This window comes from Bos grunniens, chromosome 23, assembly GCF_055505025.1.
Source record: "Bos grunniens cultivar Pamir isolate PY7600 chromosome 23, Bosgru_T2T1.0, whole genome shotgun sequence".
NCBI classification, from domain to species: Eukaryota; Metazoa; Chordata; class Mammalia; order Artiodactyla; family Bovidae; genus Bos; species Bos grunniens.
In genome coordinates this window covers 33,631,098-33,646,349 of record NC_141187.1, presented here as the reverse complement: position 1 = coordinate 33,646,349, position 15,252 = coordinate 33,631,098, and the positions used below count along the sequence as shown (strand labels likewise).

Genomic DNA, 15,252 nt, shown 5'->3' with positions numbered 1-15,252 from the left:
TCTGCATGTGCATTCCATTCTCTCTCCAACATTGTGAAACCTTACTACTGGATTATACCATCAGCTGATATACTATTACATCTAATTCTAAAACAACAAACATATAAAATTTCCCTGCTGTACCACGCCATTTCTCTGCTTTCCTTTAGAGGGCTGTCTATTCTGCTGTCTCCATTTCCTTAGCCACAGCAATCAGATGAGAAAAAGAAATAAAAGGTATTCAAATTGGAAGGGAAGAGGTAAAACTGTCATGATTTGCAGATGGCATAATACCCTCTATAGAGAACCCTGAAGTCTCAGCCCAACACTCTTTTAATCATGACCTTGGACATGAAAAGCAGACTATCACCAGGATCCCAGCAGTTTTCCATGTAGTATATCCTCATCACAACCTCTCCCCCTAAAAGTAATGACTGTCCTGACACTGGTATAACATCTTCTGTGCATGTCTTTATAGATTTATCATCCACAGATGTTTCATAGATTTATCACCCACACATGTTAATAGACTTTAGTTTTGCCAATTTTAAAAAAAATTGTATGTCTTTTAAGTCTCTGAATCTAGAGATTCCCCCTCCATCACTCTTCTTTTTTTTTATGATTCATTTGTTTAAGACACTTACAAAGCTGTTTGGATTTGCTGATGATATCCTTAGGATTTAGTTCAACATATTCTCTGTTCTCTGTATTTTTTACAAAACAGTAGCTGTATCCAGAGGTTTGACCACATTCACTTTGATCTTTTTAGCAAGACCTCGGTGCTGGTGTGTTCTTGTACCAGGAAGTACAAAACATCTCTCTCTTTCTTTGTGATAATAGCCTAATGCTCAACCCTAGATCTCTTAATTCACTGGGGTTTGTAAAATGGGGATATTCTACATCTATCAATTCTCATTGATGTATTAGCTAAACTGATTCTACAAAGGGACATTTCTCCTACTGTTTACTTACCACTGATGGAGTTTAGAGGAAAAAAGGCACAATATCAGATTCTCCTTTGAACTTTAATGGACCCTTTGTCTCCATCATTTATTTGAAAAACCATTCTAATTGGGATCATCTTTAAAGTACCTCTTGCCAAACCCATTAATAAATTCTCAGAATCTTACATAATTTGACCCCTTGATAGCATTTGCCATGGATACTCATTCCCACCTTTTTCACTTTTCTTCTGAGATACCACATTCTCCAACCATCCTTCCTACTTTATCAAAGGCCCTTCTCAGTTCCCCTTTCAAGAAACCACCTCTCTTCCTCACTTTTAAATGTTAGAGAGGCCCATACTCCCAAATTTCTATCTCTAGCCGCAACATCTCTCAAAAATTCTAGAGCAGTACAGCCGCTGGGCTGCATGCCATTTCATCAAGGTGTCGAATAGTTTCAGACTTTACTTGGCCCCCTCTAATCCCCTGAACCTGCACCCCTTATTTTTTCCCATCTCAGTCAGCAACACCACAGTTTGCTTAGAGGCCATTTAGCTTCTTTCTATCCTGCATCCAGAGTTTCAAAATCTGCCCTTAATTGAATCACTTCTTACCTTCAGAGATAGGTGTTTTGTCTTTCTTTAGCCCATTCTTGAACTTCTGCTTTAGCAAATATAAGGTAGAAGATTAGGCTTATCATGTTATTGGCTATCATCAGGAGGAAGATTTTAAGCCAGGGAGATTCTGCATCCTGAGGAATTAAAGTGCAAACAATTATAAACTATTGTGTTTTGTAACATTTAAAATGTAGTATTAAAATTAATATAGGCTTGATGCAGGTCACTTAAACATGGCAAAACATTTTAATAAGGAACAAAAAGTTAAATTTCACTCTACAAAGATAATCACCATTTGACTTATGGTTTGTGTCTACGTACATATAACTTTTCATGTATAAAATTGCATGAATATAGTGCTAAAAGCCAAGAATGCATATGGTTTTATATTCCGAAATATCCCATAAACATGTTTGTACATTAGGAAATATTTGACTGTATCATATCTGTTACTGACTTGTAATCCAGAGTTTAGATTTATAAAATTTATAAGAGCACCCCTTATTTGTTTAAAGTTGTTTTTCACTTTTTGTTGCTATAGGCTTGAATAAGTTGGTGATTAATTACAAACACAGCAATGCTTTTGAATAGATTTATCAAATACCCTTTCCTTATTTATGAAAATGGTTGATAAATTTTCTATTTCAGCCTATTAATATGATCAGTTTCATTAATACATTTTATTAATAAATAGAGCCACTTTACTTTCTTAGAAAAGGGCCTACTTAATTATGATGTTGTACATATTTTAATATATTGATGAATTCTATACACAGGTAATTTATTTTTGGCATCCATACTCAAAGATGATATTAAATTTCAGTTATATTTCAGATTTTGATCAGCTGAGGTTAAATTTTATAAAGTTAAATGTAAAATGCATTGTGATTGCATTTTGGTCTCTGGTGTCATGCTTTTGAAGGATGGATGTACTGTCTGAAGTTTAAATAATTATTAACTCCTATTTTACTTTAGTATCTTTATTATATCCTTTCTTCATTTACATTTATCATCCATAATTAACATGAGGGTAAATATGAGAACAGAATGTAATTATTTTTTTTTTCAAGTGGGCTCACCACTGTGTTTTTAAAGAAATCAATCCATTCCTTCTGGTTTGAGATGAAACTTTATTATAAAGAATGTGTTTTTTTTCAGAACTTGACCAAATCATCACTAGTTTCATTTAAAATATAATTTAAGAGAAGTTGAAAAGTTTCTTGCCAAACTAGACATTAAATATACTTAATTATAATGATTTCTAGAATTAAAACATGCAGAATTTGACAGCTAATAGGTAAAGAGAGTGAAGAAAAAAAAAAAAACCAAGATGTGTTTAGAAATTTAATGATAAAAATAGTTTTGATAACTTTAATAGAATTTACTGTCATTTGGAATTGAAGTCCAACCTAGAAATTTAATGTGCATCTCCCTTCTAATATTTTTACTGATGTTGCTCAATAAGTGTGCAGTCTTATTCATATGGACTTTGTACAATTTTCAAAATACTCATAGGTGTTTTGCAATATTAGTTGACACTGTGCTTTTTCCACATTATGCTATCTAACTTTGATTTCACCCTCCACCCCATGCCAGGAAGATAATCACAATCTCTGTCCATAGTGTTGCATTTTTTCCTCTGCATTTGCCTTGTGTATATCAATAATTTAGTTGTCTTGACAGGTGTGTTTGCTAGCATTTTCAGAATGCTAAACAATAGGATGGCTAGCAATACACTTTTATTTTTCCCGATTTAAAAGTATATGAGAATAAAACTTCTAATAGCTGTTATTCATTAAACACAAACATCTAATATCCCATGAATGATCTGATGTGGTAATTACCTTAACTCCGTGAAGTTTCTATGTCATCTTAGGCATTTACAGCTAGAGACACTGAGATTAAGGAGTGTTTCCAGGCCACATATCTTGTAAGTAGCTAAGACTTGAACAAGATAGTTTTGTTGGAGAAATTGAAACTGCTAAGAAACTGTTAGGCCTTCCCTTGTGGCTCAGCTGATAAAGAATCTGCCTGCAGTGCGGGAGATCTGGGTTCAGTCCCTGGGTTGGGAAGATCCCCTGGAGAAGGGAAAGGCTACCCACTCCAGCAATGTGGTCTGGAGAATTCCAGGGACTGTATAGTCCATGGGGTCGCAAAGAGTTGGACATAACTGAGTGACTTTCACTTCACTGTTAAGTAGCTGATTCTCAATGTTTCTAGTATTTTTGCTTAAGCTTTTTTTCCTGATATCATCATCTTTGGTTAATGTTTACTTCATCTTTTTTTTTGCTGTTTTTACAAGTTTCAATGTTTCTATGTCTATTTTAGGTATGTGTGTTATATATTTATTTTTTATTTATATAATATTTATGTATTTTATATAAATAATTTCTCTATGAGGTATGCAACTGTGGATTTCAGTTTATCCTACTTGTCATTATTGATTTTCTTAAAGGTATGAATTGCTGTATTTCTGTAAAACTAGAAAACAATCACTTTTTCTTCAAATTTAACTTCTGTCCTATTCTCTTTTCTGGAACTCCAGTTAAATGTATGTTGGGCCTTCTCCCTGAGTCCACACATATTCTATACCTTCTATATTTTTTTATGTGATTCACTCTGGATAGATCCTCCAGATAGGTCAAGATAAAGTAGGTTATACTACAGATACTAATACCCGCTCCCTAACCCCTCAGAAATCCTAGTGGCTTTTAACGGCAGAGATTTGGTTTTTATTTAAACCAAAGGTTTATAGCTTCCCCAGTGGCTCAGTGATAAAGAATGCCAATGCAGGAGATGCTGGTTCGATCCATGGGTCAGGGAGATCCCCTGGAGAAGGATGGCAACCCACTCCAACCTGGGAAATCCCATGGACAGAGGAGCCTGGAGTCACAAAGAGTTGGACACAACTTAACGACTCAACAACAACAACAAGGTTCATAGCAAGTTGACTAGAGATCATACTCCATGTCTCTTCATTCCTGGCTCCTGGTTGATGGATTTGCAGTTGCTTTTCTGACTGTTGCTAGTTGCTGTGTCAAAACAAGAAAGTGGTCTGTTGATTCTTAATGCTTGTCTTCAGAATGAACACATAATCACTTTCTCTCATGTGTCACTGGTCAAAATAAGTTATATAAAATATATATAACTTCAAGGAAGTGGGAAATGCCCGAGGAGAACCAGAAAAATTATCGTGTCTGCAATAATTACTTCCCAGCCTGCCCTCTGCTCCACAAATGGATTCACTTACCTTCCTCTATGCTAAACACACTAACCAAGAGGGACCACTCCACAGGCCCTCCAGCCCTGCCTTCATTTGCTTCAGAGCCTCACTGAAGAACATTCAAACATTCACCAGGACGTGGCTCTCAAACTGTCTGCCTAGCAGTGTGTTATCAGCATTGGTGTGTGTGTGTTCATTCGCTCAGTTGTGTCTGACTCTTTTGCGATCCCATCAATTATAGCCTGCCAGGCTCCTCTGTCCATGGGATTTTCCAGGCAAGAGTACTGGAGTGGGTTGCCATTTCCTACTCCAGGGGATCTTCCTGACCCAGGGATTATACCCACAACTCTCACATCTCCTGCAATGGCAGGCAGATTCTTTACCACTGAGCCACCTGGGGGTTGTGTCAGCATGACTAAGGACCTGTGGTTTCTGTTTGTTTCCCAATCCTCCTTTTCTGAAAGGAAATATTTATTGCAGCTATTGGATCACTATGCTACCATTATATACAGCATGATAGAACATATATAGCCCCTGGTATAGAGGGTTCTCTCCCAATGAAGGGGTGGACCCATTCTGCACTTTGAACAAGATGGGACTTTGGCTGTCTGTTGACTTCTTACAGAAGGAGTAAAATTGCTGTGCATGTAAGTTTTTATACATTTTCAGGCCTTAAAGTTGTCTTAAGAGAGTTGATCCAAATTCCTTACCTTTCCCATGAATTGAAGCAGAAGCCTCACGAATTCTCTTATTAGATGTATTTAATCTAAATTTTTAATTTTTATATTTTTAATTGCCAGAAGTTAGATTTAGCTCTTTGTTAAACCTTATGCTTCTTATATGTTCAATCCTTTTAGTTCTTTAAATATATACATATATGTCCAATATCTGATCTGATTTTGTGGGTTTTATTCTTTTCTCACATGACATTTCATTTCTGCAAGCATTTTGTAATTTTTGATTGATTCTGAAATCATATTCACCAAAACTTTATGCTTAAGAAATTCTGGAGGATGAATTTTAGGGTTAGTTTCTTCAGAAAAAAAATTATTTACTGTTTCTAGACATCTGTGGACTACTTGAAATTAATTTCTTGGCTTATGGCATTAGGACCCAACAGAGTTTGAATTAGGGTCTCAAATCCTTGTGAATGGTTTATTGTTTCAAATGTTCACAGGAGTCTTTATTCAGATTTCCCTCTCCCTTTGTAGCTGAAGCTGAGACAAACAAGTTTCCTTACTGGGCAGAGACAACTTCAGTCAGTTCTGGAGTCATGTTTCTTGCCACCTTTTGGGAAAGTCAGCTCAGAAGGTCCAAATGAGTTCATTGAAAGGCTGAACTGGCTGAATGGGCTACATGCTCAGGAAGAGAAAACACACCCTGGTCTTTAAGAGTTCTTTTTTATTGAGGCCAGCTCTCTGACCATGGAGTCTCCATGGTTATAGTGATGTTTTCAGCCTTTCTGATACCATAAATCCTAACACATGATGGTGGGGGGCTGCCAAAATTGTGGGATAAGGAGCATTTGGAGGATTTTCCTGTAAACTGCTATTTCTCAGCTTGTAGATACATGGTAGTAGTGGTATCAGTTTATAGTCCCTAGTGATTACAGTTTTATGTCAGCATTTTCACTTTGGCTCTTCTTTGTGAGTGGTTTTGGGGGTATTACTGCTTGTGCTCTGTTTGTCTATAATAACTGAAGCTATAGATCACCCAGCATGGGCAATTTCCCCAAGGCAGCCAGTGGCTTTGCTGGTCATTTACCTCTCTGGAATCAAGCCCTTCCTTCATTTTCAGTCTCTGAAATTTTCCCTTACATTTTTTTTTTCAAGGTCAAAGTGAAAGTGACCTTAGTCGTGTCCGACTCTGTTACCCCATGGACTATACAATCCATGGAATTCTCTAGGCCAGAATACTGGAATGGGTAGCCTTTCCCTTCTCCAGGGGATCTTCCCAACACAGTGATCGAACCCAGGTCTCCCGCATTGCAGGCGGATTCTTTACCAGCGGAGTGACAAGGGAAGCCCTTTTCAAGGTCAGGCATGCCTTTAACATGATTGTTAAAATTTGATAAGGCACTTAAATTTCTTTGAATATATATTATTAGGTTCTGGAACCACAGAATTCATTAAATTATGTTGGCAAAGACTGTACAGCCATTTGAATCCAGGGGGGCGGAGAAAGTATATTCAGGTGTTACAACAGTCATCGTATCAGTACAATAAATCATGGTCAAAGATAAACCAATCTAGCAAATAGTAAAGTGAAAGTCACTCAGTAGTGTCCAACTCTTTGCGACCCTATGGACTATACAGTCCATGGAATTCTCTAGGCCAGAATACTGGAGTCGGTAGCCTATCCCTTCTCCAGCAGATCTTCCCAACCCAGGAATCAAACCAGGGTCTCCTTCATTGCAGGTGGATTCTTTACCAACTGAGCTAACAAATAATAAACTTATTATTAATAGTTACTGGGTAAATAATCTGTGGCTTAAGAAGAAAAGTCAGAGTAAATGTGATGGTTGAGAAATCGTTTCCAAGCAAGGCAAAGACTAATAGCGTTTTGCCAAGAAAATGCACTGGTCATAACAAACACCCTCTTCCAACAACACAAGAGAAGACTCTATACATGGACATCAACCAGATGGTTAATACCGAAATCAGATTGATTATATTCTTTGCAGCCAAAGATGCAGAAGCTCTATACAGTCAGCAAAAACAAGACCAGGAGCTGACTGTGGCTCAGATCATAAACTCCTTATTGCCAAATTCAGACTTAAATTGAAGAAAGTAGGGAAAACCACTAGACCATTCAGGTATGACCTACATCAAATCCCTTATGATTATACAGTGGAAGTGAGAAATAGATTTAAGGGCCTAGATCTGATAGAGTGCCTGATGAACTATGGAATGAGGTTCATGACATTGTACAGGAGACAGGGATCAAGACAATCCCCATGGAAAAGAAATGCAAAAAAGCAAAATGGCTGTCTGGGGAGGCCTTACAAATAGCTGTGAAAAGAAGAGAAGCAAAAAGCAAAGGAGAAAAGGAAAGATATAAGCATCTGAATGCAGAGTTCCAAAGAATAGCAAGAAGAGATAAGAAAGCCTTCCTCAGGGATCAATGCAAAGAAATAGAGGAAAACAGCAGAATGGGAAAGACTAGAGATCTTTTCAAGAAAATTAGAGATACCAAGGGAACATTTCATGCAAAGATGGGCTTGAAAAAGGACAGAAATTGTATGGACCTAACAGAAGCAGAAGATATTAAGAAGAGATGGCAAGAATACACAGAAGAACTGTACAAAAAAGATATTCACGACCCAGATAATCACGATGGTGTGACACTCACCTAGAGCCAGACATCCTGGAATGTGAAGTCAAGTGGGCCTTAGAAAGCAGTACTATGATCAAAGCTAGTGGAGGTGATGGAATTCCAGTTGAGCTATTTCAAATCCTGAAAGATGATGCTGTGAAAGTGCTGCACTCAATATGCCAACAAATTTGGAAAACTCAGCAGTGGCCACAGGACTGGAAAAGGGCAGTTTTCATTCCAATCCCAAAGAAAGGCAATGCCAAAGAATGCTCAAACTACCACACAATTGCACTCATCTCACACACTAGTAAAGTAATGCTCAAAATTCTCCAAGCCAGGCTTCAGCAATATGTGAACTGTGACCTTCCTGATGTTCAAGCTGGTTTTAGAAAAGGCAGAGGAACCAGAGATCAAATTGCCAACATCTGCTGGATCATGGGAAAAGCAAGAGAGTTCCAGAAAGACATCTATTTCTGCTTTACTGACTATGCCAAAGCCTTTGACTGTGTGGATCACAATAAACTGGAAAATTCTGAAAGAGATGGGAATACCAGACCACCTGATCTTCCTCTTGAGAAATTTGTATGCAGGTCAGGAAGCAACAGTTAGAACTGGACATGGAACAACAGACTGGTTCCAAATAGGAAAAGGAGTACGTCAAGGCTGTATATTGTCACCCTGCTTATTTAACTTATATGCAGAGTACATCATGAGAAACGCTGGACTGGAAGAAACACAAGCTGAAATCAAGATTGCCGGGAGAAATATCAATAACCTCAGATATGCAGATGACACCATCCTTAAGGCAGAAAGTGAAGAGGAACTCAAAAGCCTCTTGATGAAAGTGAAAGAGGAGAGTGAAAAAGTTGGCTTAAAGCGCAACATTCAGAAAACGAAGATCATGGCATCCGGTCCCATCACTTCATGGGAAATAGATGGAGAAACAGTGTCAGACTTTATTTTTGGGGGCTCCAAAATCACTGCAGATGGTGACTGCAGCCATGAAATTAAAAGACGCTTACTCTTTGGAAGGAAAGTTATGACCAACCTAGATAGCATATTGAAGAGCAGAGACATTACTTTGCCAACAAAGGTCCGTCTAGTCAAGGCTATGGTTTTTCCTGTGGTCATGTATGGATGTGAGAGTTGGACTGTGAAGAAGGCTGAGCACCAAAGAATTGAAGCTTTTGAACTGTGGTGTTGGAGAAGACTCTTGAGAGTCCCTTGGACTGCAAGGAGATCCAACCAGTCCATTCTGAAGGAGATCAGCCCTGGGATTTCTTTGGAGGGAATGATGCTGAAGCTGAAACTCCAGTACTTTGGCCACCTCATGCGGAGAGTTGACTCATTGGAAAAGACTCTGATGCTGGGAGGGATTGGGGGCAGGAGGAGAAGGGGACGACAGAGGATGAGATGGCTGGATGGCATCACTGACTCAATGGACGTGAGTCTGGGTGGATTCCGGGAGTTGGTGATGGACAGGGAGGCCTGGCGTGCTGCGATTCATGGGGTCGCAAAGAGTTGGACACGACTGAGCGACTGAACTGAATCACCAGAGTGACTACAGTGATTTTGCCCTCAGGCAACCAGCTCTGGGAAATGAGTTTCTTTACATGATACTATCAATTTATACAATGTTCATTCAGAATTGCCCATTTATTTATCATCTCTGTTGCCTCATTTCTTTTTCATATCTCTAATCTACCATTTGGGATAATTTTATTTTTCCCTAAAAAAAACTACCTTTAGCTTTTTTTCCTCAGTGCTAGCCTACTTTTGATGAATTCTCTGTTGTTTTTTTTTTTTTGAAAATGGATGCATTTAAACTCCATTTTTTATGGCAGATTTTTTTTTTTTTGATGGACTGTAGAACTCTGGACTAGTAGTTATCTTCCTTCAACACCAGAAAAGGCATTTTAAGTATTTTTAAAAGGAGAATTTCAGGTAACTTTGTCCTTGGAAACAGAAGCCAGCCTTCATAGAATTGTTTTGTTTGGTCATTTAAACTTGTCTTTGTTCCTGATTTTTCATTCCTTTCCTGATAAAACCATGTCTTATTACTTGTATTACCACTGACCAAGTCAACTAACTATTTTGATCAAGGCACACATTAATTGTTAAAAAGCACAGAAGTCCACCTCTGTTTCAATAACCAACAGTTAAAGTTACCAGCATAATTAGTTGACATATTACAAGAAAGAAATTGTATCATCTGTGAATTTGGAGGCAATGCCTGATTTGACCAAGTTTAATATGACACAGAATCTCATACCTCACCTCTAGATGATGTCTCCTCTGCAATTTTTTATACGCATTACCTTCTTTTTCTGTACAGTTAATATTTGAAAAGTAACTATCCATGTCTTGATGTTCCTTACCTCACTAAGGATGATTCCAGTCACAGTGGAAGCAATGAGTCCTCCTGTTAGTCCAATTACATTTGTAATTCCTCTAAGAAATCCATAATATCTATACAAAAATGAATGACAATACACAAATGTAAAGTAATACAAACGCTACAGGAAAAAACCATAATGTATTGAGAGTTTAAGAGAGAGAACTGTTGACTTCCTAAATTTCCCATTCCCACTATTCAAATTCCATTAAAATGTCTGAAAAAGTATATGGATATATAAGTAACTTTCTGGTTGCACTACAGAGTCAGAAAGCTTGTAAACAGTAAAGAATATTAATATATTGAGAAAATGAAAGCATACTAAGAGTGAAAGCCAGCTAGTTGTGAAATCTATGAGAAATTCCAAAAGTGATGTGTGTTGGTAATAGGAACTGGTTTGGGATTAAGACAAAATTGAAGGGTTCTGTTCACCTGGCCTCTTCTCACCATCCCAGAACTACTGGTCCCGGTGACTGTTCCCAGGCAAGGAGCAGTGATTACTCAGGCAAGGAAACCAGAAACTTGTTTATAAGCAACTGTGATTGGCCAATCCTGAGTGCCAAAACCAACCTCAGCAGAAAATGAGCACTGCAGAAAGCAGGGGGAGCCACAGGGAGTAACACACAAAGTAGGGGTCAAATCTATCAGTCATCAAGAACAAGGAAGTGCCTTTTGGAGAACAGAATCTGTCTAAACAAGAAACTAGTTCACTCCAGGACAGGGAGTCTGTGACTTTCCTGCCCAACACATTTCACCACCAAAGATTGTATGCTTTCAATTCTTCCCCTTTGTGAGAGTGAGGGCTTTTTGTCTTTTACTTCCTTGGGTCTATTCCAATCTTTCTCTACCTTTACATGTTGAGTATTGGGGTGGGGGGTGGGTGGGGAGTGTATAATTTATTTATGGGTTCCTGATCAAAGAAGTGTCACATTTGGGCCTAGAGTCCCTGGGGTATGCTTTTGCTCTGGTCCCTCTTGCTCCAGTCCAAGAATTTCACGTGAAATGCACCCCTGGCCATCCCTCTTAAGGTTGGAACTACAATAGTATTTGATTGTCTTTGAACCCCTGGCTTTTGTTTTTGATTAATGAAACATTCTTGGCAAGTGGACTTAGAGTCCCTGGATTGTGGAGGTGTATGTAGTCACAGGGTGGAAATTTGAGTAGTCTCTTTTTGAGGGGAGCTGGAGAGTGTCTTTTAATATGTGAGGAAGAACATTTATGGTTATGAGCAGCCACAGGTACAGATAGGGCAGAAACGACCAATTGTCTCCAGTATTCATTGCTTCCTTTTTTATTTTAGCAATAGAATCCCTGGGTTTAGGGCCACTTCTGCCTTTGGGAGCCTCTGTCACTTTTGCCTTCAAAAAAGGCAAAATTTATAATATTTAAATATTTATAATATTTATTATAATTTATAATACATATAATATTGTTTACAATATTCTGTTGCTTTATTATGGGCTAAAACTACAACGAACCCTTTTTCATTTCTTATATTGATAATTTTTTCTTGATCTTATTTTATTAATTTTAAAAGAAGCAACTTTGATATTGTTGGCTTTACGTATCATTTTGGGGGTTTTTTTGGTCCTCATCTTCATAATTTCTTTCCTTCTACTTTCTTTGGGTTTAATTTGCTATTTTTTTTCCTTACCTACTTGAGACACAAACATAGTTACTGATTTTAAGACTTAATTGTCTGTCAATATATAAGTTTAAAGCTATACATTTCTCTCTGGGTATGATTTTTAAATGCACCCCACATGCTTATCAATGATATGTCACATATCTTTGTAATTTAAAGTATTTTCTAATTTCAAATGTGATTTCTCCTTTGACCTAAACATTAATTTCAAAGAATGGGAGTTATCTACCGTTTGCTTTTGATAGCAACCCTAATTTCACTGTGATTAAAGAATGTATTCTGAGTGATTACAGTCATTTAATCTTAATTCAGTTTGCTTTATGATTCAGCAGTTCCCAGTGTCAAGAGTCCTGAGTGCCATGACAGTTCTTCTGAAAATCATTACACGTCCACAATATGGAGTGGTTCACCAACCTGAGATTGACAAGGTGAGAGCTTTTTATGCTCCATTCCTCATACCATCCAAACCTCAAATGGTAGGTATTTGATATGGGCAATGAAAACAGTCTTGAGATTGTTTTAATGCTGGACAATTCCCTGGACAGAAATTAGCTCTAAAATTGCTCAGTCATGTCCAACTCTTTGTGACCCCATGGATAGCCTGCCAGGCTCCTCTGTCCTTGGGGATTCTCTGGGCAAGACTACTGGAGTGGGTTGCCATACCCTCCTCCAGGGGATCTTCCCAACCCAGGGATCAAACCCAGGTCTCCCTCATTGCAGGCAAATTCTTTACCAGCTGAGCTATCAGGAAAGCCCTGAGATTGTTTTAATGCTGGATGATGCCCTGGACAGGAGTTAGCTCTAAAATTGCTTCTTCTTCAGCTGTAACATCACATGGTAAAAGCATTTTGAAGTATAAATAGCTGTTGAAACAGACTTTCAATTTAATTGATTTTACATTTGGTTTAATAATGGTTCAGTAGAACCAGAACAAGATTCAGATGTCTAAATGAGAGAGTCATTTCCTAGGCAGGTTGATAAGGAGTCTAGGGGTCCCCAAAGAGAGAGGGGTCTGGAATTCTCAAGGAGGAAGAAAGGACAAACCTTTTTTCTTTCTCCACATTCCTTAGGATTATATACCAATGATGTATCCTGCCTAAGGACAGTCTTTGGATTCAACCTTCTGTTATCTTAAAATGTTAATTATGGGAGTAGACCTGGTCTTTACAAGGATGTATCTTGCCTGAGGACAGTGTTATCTTAAAATGTAAATTATGGGAGTAGGTCTGATGAGGTCTTTACAACCTCCAGACATTCTTTGGATTCATTAGAGAGTATATAACTTCATTGTCAACACTAGCAAGCGGGTACTCTTTCTGCCCCCTTCTGATGCCTATGTCAGAAGCTTTCTCTATCTCCTTTATACTTTAATAAAACTTTACTACACAAAAGCTCTGAGCGATCAAGCCTCGTCTCTGGCCCCGGATTGAATTCTCCTCCGGGGGCCAAGAATCCCGGTGTATTCACGTGATTCAACAACAACCTTTCATAAACTATACTTTAGTCTCACATGGAGGGAAATTCGCCTGCAATGTGGGAGACCTGGGTTTGATCCCTGGGTTGGGAAGATCCCCAAAGGACAAAGGATGGTATGGCAACCCACTCCAGTGCATGACCCATCCATCAGTCAAAAATAATTAAAAGCAATTAAAAAACATTTTGGAGCCTCCCTTTAAGAATGTCAAGGGGATGACAGTGCCTTCTTAATGCATCACATAGCATCTTTAGAATCCTCTGTGCTTTTCTACTCTTGCTACCCACCAAAGAGATGGTCACTACATTTCCAGGTCCACTCTATCTTACTCTATTTCCCCAACAATATTCTCATGGAACCACATCTGTGTCTCTTCTTCCTTACAGACCTTCTTTCTTGCCATCTGGGTTCTACTCAAACAAATGTAATCATTTGCCCATTTCTCAGTTCTAGCAAAGATCAAATTCCCCTAAAAGGACAATTTAGTAATTTATCCTCTAAGGGAACTCTTTAATAGGCAAGGGAGGTATATGACTAGGAACATTAGGAATAAGTTTCATTTAACTCATTAATTAAAAAGTTTAAGAATTGTTTGTGACACAACGTATTATGTCAATATGTTTGTGACAATGTATTAATACATATGCCCTAAATATTAATGATGATCTAGCTTAAGAGGCTAATAATATTTCCAAATTGTATATTAGTCTATCTTCTGTGACCTTACAAAATCACCTGGCTAACATGGAATTTGGACCCACTGGAATGATGCAACGCAGGTCAAGTTCTGTGATATCCAAGCCATTGCTGGCCAAGATATTTCCCATCCTACTGACCAGGTACTAGTGAATAACATTAGGGAGGCATTGACTACATCTAGGCAGCTCTGGAGGCAGGTAATTCTAGGTACTAATCCTCCTTCTATTTATTACTAATCATGTAACTTTACATACATTCATTTTCCTGGTCTTTGGTTTCTTTTCTCATACTTTGTGGACAATATTATCTTACAGTGGGGCATGTCACATAAAAAATAATAAATGGTTGTTCTTGCTGATTAGTCACCAAGTCATGTCCAACTCTTTTGCGACCCCATGGACTTGCAGCCCGCCCGGCTCCTCTGTCCATGGGATTTCCTAGCTAAGAATATTGGAGTGGATTGCCATTTCTTACTCCAGAGGATCTTCCTGACTTGGAGATTGAACACCCATCTCCTGCATTGGCAGGCAGATTCTTTACTACTGAGCCAACAGGGAAGGCCCCAAAAATGGTAGCTATTTATAATTTTCTTAATCTAATTGTAGATACATTTTTATTTTACCTGTTTCTCAGAGTGCATATAGCCCAACTGGCATTGTGTATTCTGTATCAAATAATCCTTTTATGTCTTTATATAATTTCAAGTAGTCAGAAAACTTTCAGGCATTTTCAAGGAGGGTCTCAAAAATAAATAAATGCATACATGTCTTTGTTACTTTGGCCTTCACCTAGTATAGATCTGATGGACAAGATTCTTTACAGAATTGTGACAAATTAGAATATTCTTGGTTGATTTTTTCCTATCCCAGGCCGCAGATTTATAAAACTTCAGAGAATTCTGTTCATATTGGATCTATGTTCTCCAGAAAGTGCCAGCCCTGGACAGTGTCCCCTGGAGTTG

The 15,252-nt window shown here is 38.1% G+C and overlaps 1 protein-coding gene across 16 annotated transcripts in view; it reads right to left on the bottom strand.

Moving 5' to 3' along the window:
• SLC17A1 (solute carrier family 17 member 1) overlaps window positions 1-15,252 on the bottom strand; it is a 249,724-nt gene that overhangs the window by 203,625 nt on the left and 30,847 nt on the right. For all 16 annotated transcript variants that reach the window (XR_015152319.1, XR_015152316.1, XR_015152317.1 and 13 more), the window contains 2 exons: window positions 10,457-10,547; window positions 1,538-1,674 (listed from right to left, as the gene is read on the bottom strand). Coding sequence is in view for 12 of the 16 variants with exons in the window: in XM_086369969.1 (XP_086226095.1) it covers window positions 1,540-1,674; window positions 10,457-10,547 (226 nt within the window). In the remaining 4 variants the exon portion in view is untranslated. Of the gene's footprint in view, window positions 1-1,537; window positions 1,675-10,456; window positions 10,548-15,252 lie in introns of those variants that run through there.